At 36.6% G+C, this 17,174-nt stretch overlaps 1 protein-coding gene and 1 pseudogene across 1 annotated transcript in view; both read left to right on the plus strand.

Annotated features, from left to right (window-relative positions):
* Positions 1-13,922, plus strand: part of LOC113928402 (coiled-coil domain-containing protein 24-like) — a 61,471-nt gene extending 47,549 nt beyond the window's left edge. The window contains exon 3 of the mRNA XM_035727456.1: positions 8,810-13,922. Within this exon, the coding sequence (XP_035583349.1) occupies positions 9,719-10,252 (534 nt within the window). The 5' untranslated portion in view covers positions 8,810-9,718 and the 3' untranslated portion in view covers positions 10,253-13,922. The remainder of the gene's footprint in view (positions 1-8,809) is intronic.
* Positions 13,742-15,500, plus strand: LOC113928525 (annotated as a pseudogene).
* The last annotated feature ends 1,674 nt before the right edge of the window (positions 15,501-17,174 follow it).

Below are 17,174 nucleotides of genomic sequence, written 5' to 3' on the forward strand. Positions count from 1 at the left end.
TCCTAACAGGAACCCATTTTTGTTGTTATCTTTCTGGATAAGTGGCTTCGTTTTCTTTTGCTGATGGCCTGATGTGGATTGGGCTGAAGACAGTACTACATTAGACTTGTGTTCTTTTGAGGTAAATACAGTTTGTAAGTAACAGTGGAAACATACCTTGATGAAGAATGTCCAATAGACATTATGCTTTTGAAAGTGCTTAGCCTTTCCACTATATGTAATGGGATCAAGATTCATCCTCTCAGTTAATAATTAGCGAGTGTTTGTTACAGACCAGGTAGTATTTTATATGTTAGCAGTACAGTGGTACACAGGCCAGGATTCTAAGCTAAACAAGTTTATTAAACAAGTGAGCAAGTATATGAATAAGATAATGATTATTACTAAAAGAAAACAACAAATTGGTGAGGTAAAAAGTAATGTGAGTCAGAGTCAAGTGGTAAATTCGGTGAACTGATTGGGGAAAGCCTCTCTGATGATGACAGGACATTTAAGAACTGAATGACAGAGACAGTGGCATATGATGATCTGGGGCTCTGAATGTTCAGCACAGGGAACCAAACTAGCACATCAATGGCTGGATGGAAGGAAGAAGGCTATAGGTGTGAAGAAGCTTGTTGGGCATTTCTTAATGTTGACTTGGTAGAGATGTCCGTGTAAGCTCTAGTAGTTCCAGCTAGGGTTGGAATACAGCTGAATTTGGAAATTTTGATAAAAATGAGAACTTTTTCTTTATTTGTTTTCTTTGTTGTTTCTTCTAACCAGATGAAAAGTATAAAAAGTTACCAGGGGAGGGGCGTCTGGGTGGCTCAGTCGGTAAGCATCTGCCTTCAGCTCGGGTCATGATCCCAGGGTCCTGAGGTCGAGCCCCTCATCGGGCTCCCTGCTCAGCGGGAAGCCTGCTTCCTCCTCCCCCCACTCCCTGCTTGTGTTCCCTCTCTTACTCTCTCTCTCTCTCTCTGTTAAGTAAATAGATAAAATTGTTAAAAAGAAAAAAGTTACCAGGGGAGAAAATTAGTTTAACCTACTTAGACAACAAACAATTTTCTTGTTTAATCACATAAGATTCACACCCAAATAGCAAAATGATTTTATATTATATAAAATTGTGTTTTATGTTATTAAAGCAGAATTACCAAATAGTTACTGGAAGTGTTTTATTAATCTTGTATAATTGTTGAGGGATGTGGAGTAAATGAATGTTTGTGAGCACCCACAATATTTCAGGATGCACTGTTCAAAATTCTTTGTAACTGTTGTCTTCTTTAAACTTGCTCCATTTTATGGACAGGAATCTGAGGTACAGGGAATTTAACTTATGCAAGTAGGAGAGCTGGGCTCTCATGGCTCCTAAGCACAAACCTGCCATATTACTCTTACCCTTGCAGCTTGAAAGTATTGACATTTCTTTATAAATAAACAGAATAATTATGATCTCTCACTTGTTCAGGTGGGGCATCTTTTTACCTGGTTCTAAGTAGTGAAATTTATCCTGGATATGATAAAACCTATGTTTTCTTTTACATTTGTAAACTTTGATAAACCTTATTTTTTTTTTTACTCCGTTTCAGGAAATTTTGCAAGATTTCAGGCCACTAGTATCATTTAAAGTTTTTTTTATACAATTTTTTTTATTATTATGTTATGTTGATCACAATATATTACATCATTAGTTTTTGATGTAGTGTTCCATGATTCATTTTTTGCGTATAACACCCAGTATCATTTAAAGTTAACTAAAGCTTATTATGTGGAAGCATTAAAGGTTTAGATGGCTTTGTTATTATTTATCATCTAACCTACTATTGGACTGGGGCAAGAATATAGCATTTGGGGAAAATGGAACCACTGGTTATTTGACACATTCCTGTACAAGGACTTATAGTTCAGAATGAACTTCATTCCAATACTGCTTTTGAAGTAGCTGCAGTTTTGAAACTTTGTGACACAATTCATCACTGTGATTTAAATTTTCAAAATTATTCATTTCTGTTTCTACTACTGGAAATGTTTTACTTTAAAAATGTTCAGGAGGTGCCTGCGTGGTTCAGTTGTTAAGCGTCTGCCTTCAGCTCAGGTCATGATCCCAGGCTCCCGGGATGGAGCCCCGCATGGGGCTCCCTGCTCGGCGGGAGGCTTGCTTCTCCCTCTCCCACTCCCCCTGCTTGTGTTCTCTCTCTCTCTCTGTGTCTCTCTCTGTCAAATACATAAATAAAATCTTTAAAATAAGTAAGTAAATAAATAAATAAATAATAAAAATGTTCAGTCCCCTGCCGGCATCCTATGTATAGACTTGCTAATCCATATACTTAGTTCATGGCTTTGAGTTACAACTTGTATTCTCAATGACTAGATTAGTGGTCACCAAGAAAGCTAGCTACTAAATGTGACTGGTTTAGTATAACTCAAACAGTGTGTCATAACAACTGTAAGTCAGCATATCATTTTGAGATACAGATAGCACATTGAAAAGAAATTTTCCCATCAAGTCATAGAAGCTAAGAAATCAATACTTTTTTATGAAGAAATATTTGGAAAAAGAAACTAAGCCACATAGATCCATCCTGGTTTTATTTAAGTAAAACGAGTGTCCCCTTATATAAAGAATGTTCCCTTATAGATTTTCATTCTTGTTGAGGAGGTAAATGAGAAACGGTGTTTCACTGTCGAGATGTATCTTGCAGATTTGATGGAAAATTACTGAAGAGAAGCAGTCACATTTCAAAGTCTCAAACCTGTTAGAAAGTAAGAGCAGTTTCTCTCCATGGAATTATTATTGTGAAAAAATAGGCTAGCTTGTAACACTGGGGTGCTTGATTTTAAGTCCAAGTTTATATTGGGCCCTCAACAAGGTGTGGAACTGTAATAGGATGTGGTGGTTTGATATAAGGTAGTTTATAAGTCTGATCCTTAAAAGCCCATGACATTCTACTGAGAATTCTCTGCTCTGATTTTTCTCAAGTAAGAAATGTATGTATGGGGGTCACTATTAGACATTCTGAGTGGTTAAAGAAAATAAACATGAAACAATTACTACTGTATGGGAACATTTCCTGAGTGTCTATGTTATGGTATATCTCTGGCATATTTGAATTCTTGGCAAAAGAAGAAAAAACTACCATAGATATATTGATACCCATAATAACTTTGGGACAATATTGGCCATATTTAATTATCTTGGAGTATAGCTGTTCTACTTATATTGTTTTCAGAAAAGAGATAAAAATAAGACCAATTATAAGAAGACCCAAGTCCCCTGGGTTTTCTCTTCAGTGGGTAAGATTTCAGGGAAATCCCAATTTATCTGATTTAATGTCTGTGAAAAAGTAATTCCTAGAATATAAATAGTTCTAATACAGATTTTTTCATTGCTTTACAAAATCCTCAGTGTTTCACCACCTTTAATTACTACCATGCTGACGTGTAAATGAGGATCTATAGTGATCACAGCATATGTCCTAAGCATGCTTACTTTGGCAGACCCCACTCCTTACTGTATCACATTCTAATTCTCATGCACCTATTTGAATGCATCACATTAGATTGATTTTTTTGATGTAAAATTTTTAGATAATTTTATTTTAAAAGAATAAATTATTTCTTTTGCTCTTGAGATTTAATTTTTTTGTATTTGCATATGAGCTGAGTAGCAGTTGACATACATTTCTGTGGACATTATTTGTACATTGATTTATTTTTGTTTTTGGAGCTGATAAACAAATTTGGGGGAGGGGGCCCTTGGAAAGCTCATAGTTCCTAGGTTTTGTGTTGTAATACCTAATGCAAAAAATGTCCCTGGCTGTGCAAAGCTGGTCTAAACTACTACAATTCTATACAGTGGTTTTTATGGAAAAGTTGGTAAGTATTTGCTTCTACTTTTGTAAGAAGTAATGTTGAAATGTTTGGGTTTTTTGAGACAAAATGCTGTCACCTTAAGCATAGAATAACTGTCAGAATCAATAAATCTGAGGTGTTACTGCTACTTAATATAGAACAGGTATTACTCGGATACCAGTTTTTCAATCTAACATAAAATGATCATTGGTTAATCACACATATACATCCACACATATGTATGTATGTATAACTTTTAAGATGACCATATTATATGTCTTTATAAAAAGGAGACAGAAGCCTTCCTACCCCCACCTATACTGTAGACACTGCAGATTAAAAAAAAAAAGGTTGAACCTTGTGGATTGAAGATGAGGCAGGAGATAAAAAACGGATTAAAGTTAAAATGAAGGTAAATTCCTGAAAGCAAACAAAGGCATGAGAAAATGCAAAAAGCTTTCAAGGTTAAATAGAGTGATAATCTCAAAAGCCAAATGAGTTTAAAGTTCTATTCAGTTTTATCACAGCCTTTCACAAATAAGACCTTAAGGAGATACCTGGGTAAACATGATGAGGGGCTGCAGTAGTTCAACACAGGAATACCATATCTATCATCTGATTCCCTCTTCCTAACAGTTTCCCCCTATGTAAAGAATCTCAGTTTGAGACCATTTTAATGAATTACTAATATATGGGTCATCTCAGTACAATGTGTATTTTGTTTTCAGATCAAATCATTGGCTCAGTGAAGTGCAGTTACCATTTGTTAAATAGAGAAAGAATATTTAAGTTGTCTGAAAATGGTCAACACCCCGGCATAGAGTTCTGTGCCAATGTGGCTGGATTTTGTGTTTAATATCTCCATAGAACACCTAGTTTTACTGTGGCATTAGCTGAAGATTTCTTCCTCTTCCCATTAATCTTTTCCTGTATACTTGCTGAGGGCTTTTGACCTGGTCACTCATGAACTTGCCAGCCAGCAGTTGACCAGTATGTGTCCTTTGTTTTGAATTCTGGATGATCTGGTGGGTCATCAGGTCACTGCCCAACTATATTAGAATTAATAGCTGTAAGTCAAATCATGGTGAGCCTTTAAAAGCCCATAAAATGGGGAAAAAAGCCATTTGATCACACGTAATGTTTAAGAAATAACCTGGTAGAAGTTTGTGTGAAAAATGACAGGTGCATGTACTATAACTAACCCTGACCACTGACTCTTAGTTTATAGCAATGCTGAGTATTTCTAGTCTTCAACAATGCTAAATTTGATTTTTTAAATACTAGGATAATTGGAAAGGGGGTTACAGTAAAGATAGTACAGAACATCTTCATTTGACTGCTAACATTTCTTTATAGGGTCATACTGTGCTTCCTGTAATTTCAAAAAGAAAGTATATATTGTGCTTGCATTGCTTGACTGTTTTCTAGTAGAAAGTATACCATGTTGTAAATTTATAGTTTAAGAATATCGTGGATAATAAAAGTATCATATCCAAAATTAGAATTTGTGGAAACTAGAATGAATAATGTATTTATTCAAGGGTTAAGAAATGAACATTGTTTCCCAGTGGAATATGGAGTTACTAACATGGAGAATGAAGGAATGATATTAAAGCTCGAGACAGCAGAAATTCAAGGAAGACAGGCGTTTCAAGTATCTTATTACTTGTGAGAAACGAAAGTAGGACACTGAAGTGAAAAAGTAAATCTGTAGGAGGTATAAGTAGATATGCGACCCACCATTATCTTTTTGATTGGGGACTGAGCCAGAAAGTTGCTGGTAGCTGGTACTGGTAGCTGCTAGCCTGTAGTGGAGTCAGGTGGGAAGCAGTTTCCTAGTCTTGCTCTGAGAAAAGCACAGTGGAGATTAGTGTGGTTGGGGAGAGGGGAGGGAGAACTCAGATAAGATTGTAGATGACAAAAGTGATACTGAATTCTGGACCAATTAGAAGTGGCAAGGTATGGGCTTATGAAATTCTGGATAATTTACAGCAGTGTTTCTCAGAATGCTGTTTGGCTGCCTGGAGGTACTTGAGATGATTTTAGAAGGTACATGGGCACAACATTAAAAAACACTGAGCCACATGGAAAGAAAGTCACTTTCTTCGTAATTTTTTTTCCTAATTAGAATAAGGAGAAAAAAAAAAAAAACCCAGTGTGGGACTAGTGTGTCCTTAATAGCTCACTAACATTTGCTGATCTCCATGTTTAATAATTGGAAAGCAGGTCTTGGCAAACCACTGCGTCTAGCTAGAGGTTTTTGGCATTTTTTACTGACACATACTGATTTTTTGTTTAAAATAGAAGTAGAAAGTTTTTTAATGTAAATTCATTTAAGTAAAAATAATGATCCCATTTAAACTAAAATATTAAGAGTATAAGAGTCTAGGTGTTATAAGGATAATATAGAAGTCATGACAGCAGTATGCAAATGAAGGCAGTTTGGCCAACACTGATAGAGATGGTTCAGGTCCTCTTAAGGAGAGATTTGGAGATACTTGGCCAACCAGTACATGCAAAAGTTGTCTGTGTCTCCACCTTCTTAGTGGTCAGAACTCTATTTACTGGGAAGAGATAAAAAATACTTCCCATGTTAAAAACTAGGAAAAGCAATCAAAAAGTTCAAGTGGAGGCTTGGATAGACCATCCCTTCAATAAAAAGGTGACTTAATACTATTTTCACCCCCAGATACTCATACTTCTCATTTGTACAAGTTAGCTTGCAATAGTAATGTTTTTGGTAAGTAAATGGGGAAAATACTGGCTTTTCTATTGACTTTTAAAAACATATGCAGTTTATTATACAGGTTGGATATTTAAAAATAAAACATATTTGGTAATACTTAGTTAAAGAAAAGTATCGCTAGAATTTGGGCCTTAAACAAAAATCACAGATATATTCCCTCATCTTCAATATATCATAACATAATTATGTGTCAAAATATTCCATTGAGGGGGCAGTGATTCTTGAATGGTCTGGGCTGGTACCTAGGGATCCAGAATGGGATGTATTTGGCAGGAGTTAGTCTCCTTACTCTGACTCTCATTTGCACTTTTCTTACCAAACCAGGGTCATCTAAGAAATTAACACAAGTTATATGACTTTTCAGCAAGAAACTAACTCATAAATTTATAGGTTGCCACTTAAGAGGACAGTGAATGTAAGTGGATTATTTTATGGAGGCTTTGAGGCCTCCAGTAACTTTCTGTAAAGATTCTTTGATATATTAAGAGAGCTTTTGCACAGCTGATTTATTTAGTGCATGCTCTTTACCCTCTGCACCATGGGCATTAAAAAAATGCCCTGAGTGCTAACTAAATCTAGAAGTGGCTGAGTTGAGTATGGTATAGAAAAAAAGTTGAGTTGAATAATAAGCATTTAAGAATATGAAAAAGAAATACATGTGGGGCGCCTGGGTGGCTCAGTCATTAAGTGTCTGCCTTTGGCTCAGGTCATGATCCCAGGGTCCTGGGATCAAGCCCCATATCGGGCTCCCTGCGCCGCCAGAAGCCTGCTTCTCCCTCTCCCACTCCCCCCTGCTTTTGTTCCCTCTCTTGCTGTGTCTCTCTCTGTCAAATAAATAAATAAAATCTTTAAAAAAAATAAAAAGAAATACATGTATATCCACTGGGCTCTACTGGTAACAGATTGGTTCAAAGCAGATCTCAATAGGTTATAAGGTAGTATTGGCTGTTTTCATGTCCACCCTCAGCCCTGAAATTGTTTTCTCTTCAGTGCACTTTGCTTTTCTTTTTTCCCTAAACACTCTTTGTTCTGTATCACAGTTAGTGGTAGATGCATCGGTCTTTTTTGATAGGTTTTTAAGCTCTGTATCTAATATATCTTATTCAGCTCCCAAATTACTGTCTTCCTGGTAGTAGCCTTTCAGTCACTGCTTTTTGAATTAAATCTTAAGAACAGTTTAGCCTGCATCAGGAAATAAGCAGACTATCTAGAGCCTCAGGTGCCATTCCAGCTTTACCACTTGCTACCTGAGTGGCCTTGGAAAAGTTACTCAGTCTTTTTAAGGCTTAGTTTCTCCATCTGCAATATGGGCTAATAATAGTACCTGTCTCTTAGAGTTGCTGTGAAGGTTGAATAAAATAATTTATGTCAAGACTAAGAACAATGCCGGGCACCTGGGTGGCTCAGTTGGTTAAGCGACTGCCTTCAGCTCAGGTCATGATCCTGGAGTCCCGGGATCGAGTCCCACATCGGGCTTCCTGCTTAGCATGGAGTCTGCTTCTCCCTCTGACCCTCTTCCCTCTTGTGCTTTCTATCTCTCATTCTCTCTCTCTCTCTCAAATAAATAAATAAAATCTTAAAAAAAAAAAAGACTAAGAGCAATGCCTAGAGCCATATACGGGATACATATAAGGGAGTCAATACATTTGAGATACTTGATTTTGGTGATTATATCCCAGTACTTTTTTCAGAGACTACTTAAAAAAATTATAGGTTAGTAGTAGAAAGAAAACTGTATTGAAATCCTGGAGATTTTCACCTTGTTTTTATTGGTATTTATGTAACCCTTACCCTGACCAAGATTTCATGAGCTTGATTCCTCATTTAGAAATGAAGGTGTTTGGACTTGATGTCTCTAAAACTCCTTCCAGTTTAAAAGTTTTATGATTATTATCCTGCTTATTCTAATGGGAGGGCATTTTCAAAATACAGGTTAATATATGAACCTTTAGGATATTGCATAATCTGTATATGATAGATAGTACTTGATTAAAAGTTGAAAAATATTAAGGCCTTATTGAGACCATAACAATTAAATAATCTTTTAATCTGTATAAACCTCATTTAAATGAAAGTAAGATGTATGGTTTTTTATTGAATTTAACATTTTTATCTGCTTAGCAAAAGTTGAAGCTAAACAGATGATTTATCAGGTGAAGTGATTAAGCCAGATATTGCTAGAACTGAATAAAATGCTGCACAAACTTAATGAACATGTCATTTTCCCAGGGGCAGCTTCCTAATGCTTTGGTGACATCTTTGGATCCATTATGCTTCTGTCTGGATGATTGCTGAATGGTTGAGCTGTTCTTCTGGAGTTCTCTCCGTGACTTGGGTTCCAAAGCAAATTGACATTTAAATCTTGATGACTGGAAAGCAGAAATGACCCATTCCATCAGGTTGTCCTTGAAAACCTGGATTCGAAGAGATTACCCTGGATCTTTCATGGTTCCGAGTCACAACACATGATTGATTAAATCTTCTTTTTACTCTAAATACCCAGCAACTATAACCCTTTTCTTTCCACTCTGTTGAGTTTTGAAGTGATAACATTTAGTGCTGTCTCCCATTCCTTGGACCCCATTCACTCTCCAAACCATTGCAATCCAATTTCTGCCTTGCCACTTCATTGAAACTGCTTTGGCAAAAGATAACACCTTCAAAATTGTTAACTCCAACGGATATTTTTATCCTTTTTTTTTTTTTTTACTCTACTGCTTTAGATGATATTGCTACATTCTCCTTCTCTAAACTTCCTTTAAACAAATATACTTTCTTTGCTCTGTGCATTCATAACTTGTTTTCCTTTCTTATTGACTGGTCCTTCTTATTTGAGACTTTGTATTATCTCTTGAACCTTAATTTTATCCTTTCTCATATACTCAAACTCAAAAGATCCTGTGAGCTCTACTTTCAAAAGGTACCTGAATCCTACCAGTTCTTGTTACCACTCTAAACTACTATCATTCTCTCATGAATTAATGGTACGGCCTTCCAAACAACAACAACAACAACAACAACAACAACAAAGGCCTGTTTTTGCTTTTGCCCCACACAGCAGATTCGGTAAGTAATAGCCAGAGTAGGTTTGCCTTGGAGGAGCCTAGGTGTGATCTGCCAGAACAGGAGATATTGCAGATGAGAGCTGGTGAACCCAGCAGTCAGAGGGACCTCAGCGTCATCAAGGACCAACTATATGTGTCCAGCATCGACCAGGTTGCTGGACATCTGCGGAGCCTCCTGGAGGGAGAGTGTCACACCTTGGAGAGGATGATCCCCACCCTGCAGCGCTGCCTGGAAGAGGAATATACAGGGGCACCCCGGCCCTCCGAGGCAACCCTAGAGCCCACCCTGGCAGAGCTGAAGGAACAGAAGGCGGCCATGCGACAGGAGCTGCAGGCCCCTCTGAGGCCATCCTGTGTCTCCTCCAGCCACAGGCAGCAGCCCATGGGCTCCTCCAGCCAGGGTCCCGGAGGAGGCTGGCCTTGCCCCCGTGGGGCTGCAGGAGGCTGGGCGGGGCCCCGCCGCGGCTGCCTGCCTGCCCCTCCACCGGAGCACTGCCCCGGAGACCTGACTGCCACCTGCTGCGGGCGACGGAGGCTTCAGTGCAGCACGGGGAAAAGGCCTGCGTCTACTCCAGTGTCCAGCGCGGCACCCCACGTCCCCACCTGAAGGGCTGGTCGGGAAGTAGGCTTCGGCTTCTGCTTCTGTTGGAACTCACCCCGTCTGCCGCTGCCACCTCTCAGCTGCTCTGGCCCAGCCTGCTTCAGATCTAGTCTTGGTTAGGCCCTTGCCAGGACGCAAGGCTGTCCATCTGTCTGGCCCTTCTTGCCCCACCCCCTTGCCAAGCCCCTGGTGTCTCATTCTGACCATCAGGGCCTTTAGCCTTTCTTCTTCCAGTCCTCCACAAAGGCCTGGCGGGCAGAGGTCTCATCCCAGCACCGACTCTTGTCCCCCTGGGGGACTCAAACAAAGCACAGTGGCAGCTCAGAGACAGGAATAGAAATTTCATTTCAAATTTCAAATTTCAAAACATAAATCATATTACTTTGCCAATTTAAACTTCTACTGGCTTCCAATATTATTCAAAGTAAAATTCCACATAATGAAGTCTATATAATGTTCATTAAGGCTCTACTTCATCTGTCTCCTTATTCTTTCTCTGACATCACTTCCTTCTACTTTCTTTCTCCATTTGTAATATTTTTCATCCGTACTGACCCCATGTTGTTTTCCAATCCAAGCACACTCATAACTCAAGAACCTTGCATTTGCTATTTCTTTTTCTTGGAAAGCTCTATTCCTAGATATTCATATGACTAATCTTCTCACTTTAGATCTTTGCTCAAAATCACCCTAAAAGTGAAGCATTTCCTAACCACGCCATATAAAATAGCAATGCTCTCCCTCCTCCAGACCTTATTTGATTTTTCTCAGTTGTACTTATCTTCAACTTATTATACTATTGGTGGCAGCTAGATATTTTGTCTTGACTTTTCTCCTAAGATTCCTGAAAAACATTTCTACTTAATTGTTGTAAGGACACCTTGAATGGACATGTTCAAAACTTTAGCACATTTTATGCCCCCCGAAATACGCATTTGTAACCTGAACAAAACCTTTGGCATCATGCTTCTATGTAGTTATTCATATTCCTTTTCCACTTGTAACACTCTTTGTCATTTGCTAATTCCTACCCATGCTGTAAGATCAGATTTCATTTCTTGCAGTTTTTGTATTAGCATGATTTCCACCCTTAGAATGGTTAATTGTTCCTCCTCTCTCTTTCTATAAAACCTTGAGCTTATCTTTAACCACTGTATGTATTGAATTATAACAATTTGATTTCTTTAATTATCTCTGTCCCCTAATAAATTATAATCTCCTTAAGGATAGGGATTGTGCTCTACATATCTTTCTGTTCCTAGCACCTTAGTATTGTCAGCAGAGAAGGCACTCAAGGAGTGTTTGTTAAACTGATTAGAATTTTAAGGCAACGACTAGCCCAAAAGGGCAGAAGAGAAGGGAAACAGGAGGAAAGGAACTTTGTGCCCCAACCTGATTCATTACCAAGATTAATCTTTATGCAACTGCAAAAACTTGAAGTCTTGGGGACTGGAAGTAGGGCATAGGGGTAGAAAAGGATTGGCATGCGACAGATGCCCTTGAAGAGAGGGAAGATAATAGAGGTAAAACAACAGAACCTCCTTCTCTTAAGTTTCACAGCACCATATCAGGTGGCTGGCCCAGCTTTAGTTGTCCTGTTGGCTGGTGGCAGAAAGATAAATTACACAACAATGAATTTTTACATCCAGAAGTATCTTGCAAACAGAAGGAAAATAGAGAACAATGTTATGTTTCAGAGAAATGCCATGAATGAACAATATAATAACAAACTTTTAGTATATTTTAAATTTTAGATAATTGGATAATTGATTTCCTTTGATGCATGGCTGTTTTCTTATCCTTTTCTGCCCAATGGCAAATAAATAGATGCTGAATTGAGGCTTAGAGTAGATAATTCAGTGGTTGATGTTTCCATTCCTAGTAATTAAAGAGTTAGAATAGAAAAATACTTCTGACTCCAAATATTTGCTTTTTTGTTTAATCTCTTGCTTCTTCAGAAAGAAATGTTTCCAAAGACATGTATTCAAGTGCTGGCTTCCTTCCTTACTAATTAATCACTTAACTTACTGGATTCAGTTTCCTGATTTTTTGAAATGACTGTAATAATATTTGTACTACCTAGCTCCCAGTGTTGTTGTTGTGAGGCTCCAATGAAAACTATAAAGTGCTACGTGGAGGTATTATTTTTAAAGTCACCATAAAAACAGGAGACTATCTAATTGGTATATATTGTCTTCTCACTTAAAATTATATTATTTGATGTTTGGTATTTTAAAATGACAACATTTACTTTAAACTATTGTTTTGTTATTATTACTTCCAGAACAAGCAATATGATTGATAAATTAATTATGAATATATTGAAGCCTTTCTCTGAGACAGTGTCTGTCCACACTCAAAAACTCAGGGTCCACACTCAGAAGACCACACTGAACATTTTCTTTTGTTTCTGCTGGTGGCTTATGCTTCCTGAATGGATTCTAAGAAGGAATTCTGTTATATTGATTTACTCTTGTAGCAGGTTTGTTGTATAGCCAGCTTGGAATATAGACATGATTGTAGGAGTTCATAATATTTGTTAGAGGAAGCAGATCTATCTTTATAATAAGCACTTGGCAGAACATTTTTTTTCAGGAGAAAATATTCCAAGTTTTTACTGGATATTAAGTGAATTATCATTCATTTACTCATTCAACAAATATATACTGAGTAGCTATTAAGTGCCCATGTTTTAGGCATTTGGAAATATCTATGAGTAAAATAGAGTTTCCAGCTTCTTGTTTCAGTAGGGGGAGACAAACATTAAACAATAAATATAATAAATGAGTATATTATGTAGTATGCTAGAATGTGAAAATTAATATGGGGGAAAAAAGGAAAGCACGATGACAGAGATCCAGAGGCTGAACTTACACACTCATTCAGCCAAATAGTGAGTATTTAAGTACAACTGCAAAGAAGGTAATCTCTAATTCATAGTGTACTAGCAATACTTAGAGAAATCCAAAATCTAGTTTGAAAACATCAGCAAAGGTGGTGATGATATGGGGAAATGAGGCTAGCTAACAGATTGCTAGTGGGTGTGTGAATTATTCCAACTTGTAAGTAACATAATCTGACATTATTTATTAAATTTATAATGAACAACTATTTCACCAACTTCTGTGAATCCATCCTACAAAAGGGAAAATATTTGTATATAAGGAATTTATTCCAGCATTTTCTGTTGTTGCAAAAGAAGGAAAAGGAGGTGATTAGGTAGGAGCCAATGCACAACTAAAGCAGAAGATGAGCACCCATCTGAATATTACCAAACATTTAATGATAACTGAATCCATGAAATTTCATGGATAATGCCAGAGAAAATAGAATTAAAGAACAAGTAGGATTTTAAAGCAGTATAATTTATATCATTTAAGAGATTAAAGAAGCTAATGCAACCAGGAAACAATGACAGGCTTAAAAAAATTAGCCGATTAGAGATCATCAAAATAAAAAGCTCAGTAAATGGGCTGAACAGTAGCATAATCAGAGATGAAGATTCAGTTAATGATTAAGAAGATGGAACAAATGAGTTTACTTAGAATTCAGCACAAAAGACAAAAAGATGAACAGTATGAAAGAGATAATTCATTTAGGTTCAAAAATTGCTATATTCATTTAAACGATCTCCAGGAGTTTCCAGTTATTGCGGAGTGAGTCACCACGAGCAGCAAAGGCTCCAGAGACACCCTGTACAAGACCAGGGTTTAGGGCGGGGTGGTGGGGTGGTGGAGTGGGGTGTGGGGGGGTCGGTGGAGGGAGGGGGAGGGTCCTGATTGGTAACCAGGAAGTTTTTGGAGATGGTGGAGCTGCAGATCATCTTGAAGAACTCTGACCCTCAGAAGGACAAACCCTTCTTAGGCACCATCAGGCTTAAGTCCACTCCCTGCCCCAAATTCTTTGTATGTGTTTTGGGGGATCAGCAGCACTGTGATGAGGCCAAGGTTATGGATATTCTCCACATGGACATTGAGGCACTGAAGAACCTCAACAAGAATAAAAAGTTAGTCAAGAAGCTGGCCAAGAAGTATGATGCCTTTTTGGCCTCAGAATCTCTGATCAAGCAGATCCCACAAATCCTGGGCCCACACCTGAATGAAGATGGCAAATTCCCTTTCTTGCTGACCCACAATGAGAACATGGTGGCCAAAATGGATAAAGTGAAGTCCACGATAGATTCCAGATAAAGAAGCTGCTGTGTCTGGCAGTGGCTGTTGGCCATGTCAAGATGACAGATGATGAGCTTGTGTACAACATCCACTTAGATGTCAGTTTTTTGGAGTCATTGCAAAAGAAGAATTGGCAGAACGTCCGGGCCTTGTACATCAAGAGGATCATGGGCAAGCCCCAGTACCTGTATTAAGGCGCAGCTTAATAAACTCTAGTGCTACCATTAAAAATGATAATAATAAATAATAAATAATTAAAAGATTTCCAGGAGGAGAAAAGATTCTGTGACAGTACCTGTACCTGTATACCTGTATATTCTCAAACATTGGTTATTTTTAATATAAACATTTTTTATTTTTTGCAAATCCAATAGGTGAAAACTTATGAATGGCATTGAGGTTGAACATCATTTTCTATATGGAGTAGATATGTGTGTGTGTGTGTGTATTATTTTCCCTCATCTATTACCTATTCGTGATCTTTGCCTTTTTTTTCTATTAAATTATTGCTTTCTAAAATATATAAACCTTCTTTATATGTGAGGGATAATAATCTTTTGCTTATCATATAAGGTACTAATACATAATCTTAGTTGTCATTTAAAAAATTAGTTATATTTCATCTTTGAGATTTTTTCCCATTTATTCAAATGTCAATATTTTCTTTTATGTTTTCTGAATCTTATGAGTATCTTAAAAAGTTTTCCCTTTTGCTTAGCTCCCCCAACCTAACCTGTATTTTATTTAACTCCTTTATAGTTTAGTTTTTCAGTTTTAGATCTTAAATCAATTTGAAATGTATGTTTAATTACCATATGAATTAGGTAGTTCTCATATTAAGTCTGTGTGTATGAGTTTAAAAATTTGAGCTATTATGTTCCATTCATCTCCTTACTTATTTTCCTCCTAGTACCATACTGTTTCAGTTACCAAATCTTTATATTTATAACTGGTAGAGAAAGTGATTGCATATTATTCCTTTTTTCCAAACTTATCTTTGCTATTTTTCTATATTTACTCTCTAGAAAAACTTAAGAATCTATTTGTTAGGTTTCTGTATAAATTATGACTTTTTGTTTTAAAATAAAACAAATATGTAAAACCACAAAAAATATATGTAGCTTCATGAATTAATATAATGTGAACACCCTTGTAGCCACTACATGAATAGGAAATAGAATTTTGTCTGCCATCCTAGAATCCATCCATGTGCACTATCTGAATCCCAATTGCCCCAATAAAAACCACTACCTTTATTAGTTTATCACCTGTGCACACCAGGGTGCTAAACTAATAAACTCAAGGGAGTAATAAGTATAAAAAGGAAGACAGTATAGATGTTTAATTATTTCTTGTAATTTACCAGTTTCCAAGATACAGAACTGATTTCCAATCATCTTGCAGAGACCCATCGGCTTTTTTCCCTATCATTATGAGCTCATAGATTTAAATGTGTTGTGATATGTTTCAGTCTCTTGGCATTATTATTTTTCTGAAGCATAAATTGTCTCATTTTTGCCCAGTGGGAACCTCTTCCATTTGGCCTGTGAGCGTTTTGACAGCATTCTGGTAATTTTTGATTCCTTCCTTTCTCTACTCTCTGTATAGTTTGACAGAAATTTCTGGCCTTATCTTGTGTATTTCCCATCTCAGTCCTAGAATCAGCCTTTTTCCAAGAAATCAAACTCCGGATTATTCAGTGGAAAGTTGGATTTCGAATTTAAAATCTGGATATCAGGGATGCCTATTTATGTTGGTCTAGTCATTGTTTCTAAGCATTTTAATAAAATTAAGTTTGTAGGAAGAGGCAAGAAGCACATAGAAATACTATATCTTTAAATATATACATATCCAAAAATAATATATGAGTTTATATTGATATTTTCCAATAAATTTAAGTACTATGGGTTTTTATGTAACCTCTTCTCAGGGACATAGGAGATGATCAGATTAAAATTATGCCATAATTTCTTATTTCCTTTATCCTGAATTATACATACAGCAGCCTAAAATGACATTACTAATACAGCCATTATCAATATGAGTATGGAACACAGTTATAAGTAATTTTTGTATATGCTATTCACATTCCTTGCTCATTTCATTTTTTAGTGGTTGAACTATAAGGTCAGTATATAACAGTTACATTCTATATCCTTTTCCTTTTAATTTAATTCATTTAGTTTTAGTTCTAAATGTAATTATAAATGTAATGCTCAGTCATCAGTGCTTATGTTGATATTTCTGTAGTCATTTTGGTTGCCAGAATTCTTTCCATATTAGATTTCTTAGGAAGTGCTTATGAGAGCATTCCTGAATTCTTGAACGTTGGTAATAGTTTGTCTTATGCCCTTTATATTTGAAAATCAGTTTTGCTGGATATGAAGTCCTTGAGACACATATTCTGTCATTGAGATTCTCAAATATATTATTCCATTTTTTTTCTGGCATAAGACATTGCTGTCAAAGTCCGATGATAATCTAATTTTATTTTTCTTATAAATACTTTTAAAAAATGCCCAAAGATATTTTTTCCCTTTAAAGTTCAGTAATTTTTTAGAGTATACTTTAATGATAGTAGTTCTGAGTCTGTAAAGTACATGGGTGTTCTTTTAATATGCCGTTTCAAATCTTGAACTCAGGAAAGTTTTCTTGTTTATTAGTTTTTAGTATTTGTTCTATCCCCTTGCTTTGGTTTTTTTTATTTCAGGGACTCCTATGATCTATATCCAAGACAATATCTTCAGTATTTTATC

Source organism: Zalophus californianus, chromosome 5 (genome assembly GCF_009762305.2).
Source record: "Zalophus californianus isolate mZalCal1 chromosome 5, mZalCal1.pri.v2, whole genome shotgun sequence".
In the NCBI taxonomy this organism is placed as follows: Eukaryota; Metazoa; Chordata; class Mammalia; order Carnivora; family Otariidae; genus Zalophus; species Zalophus californianus.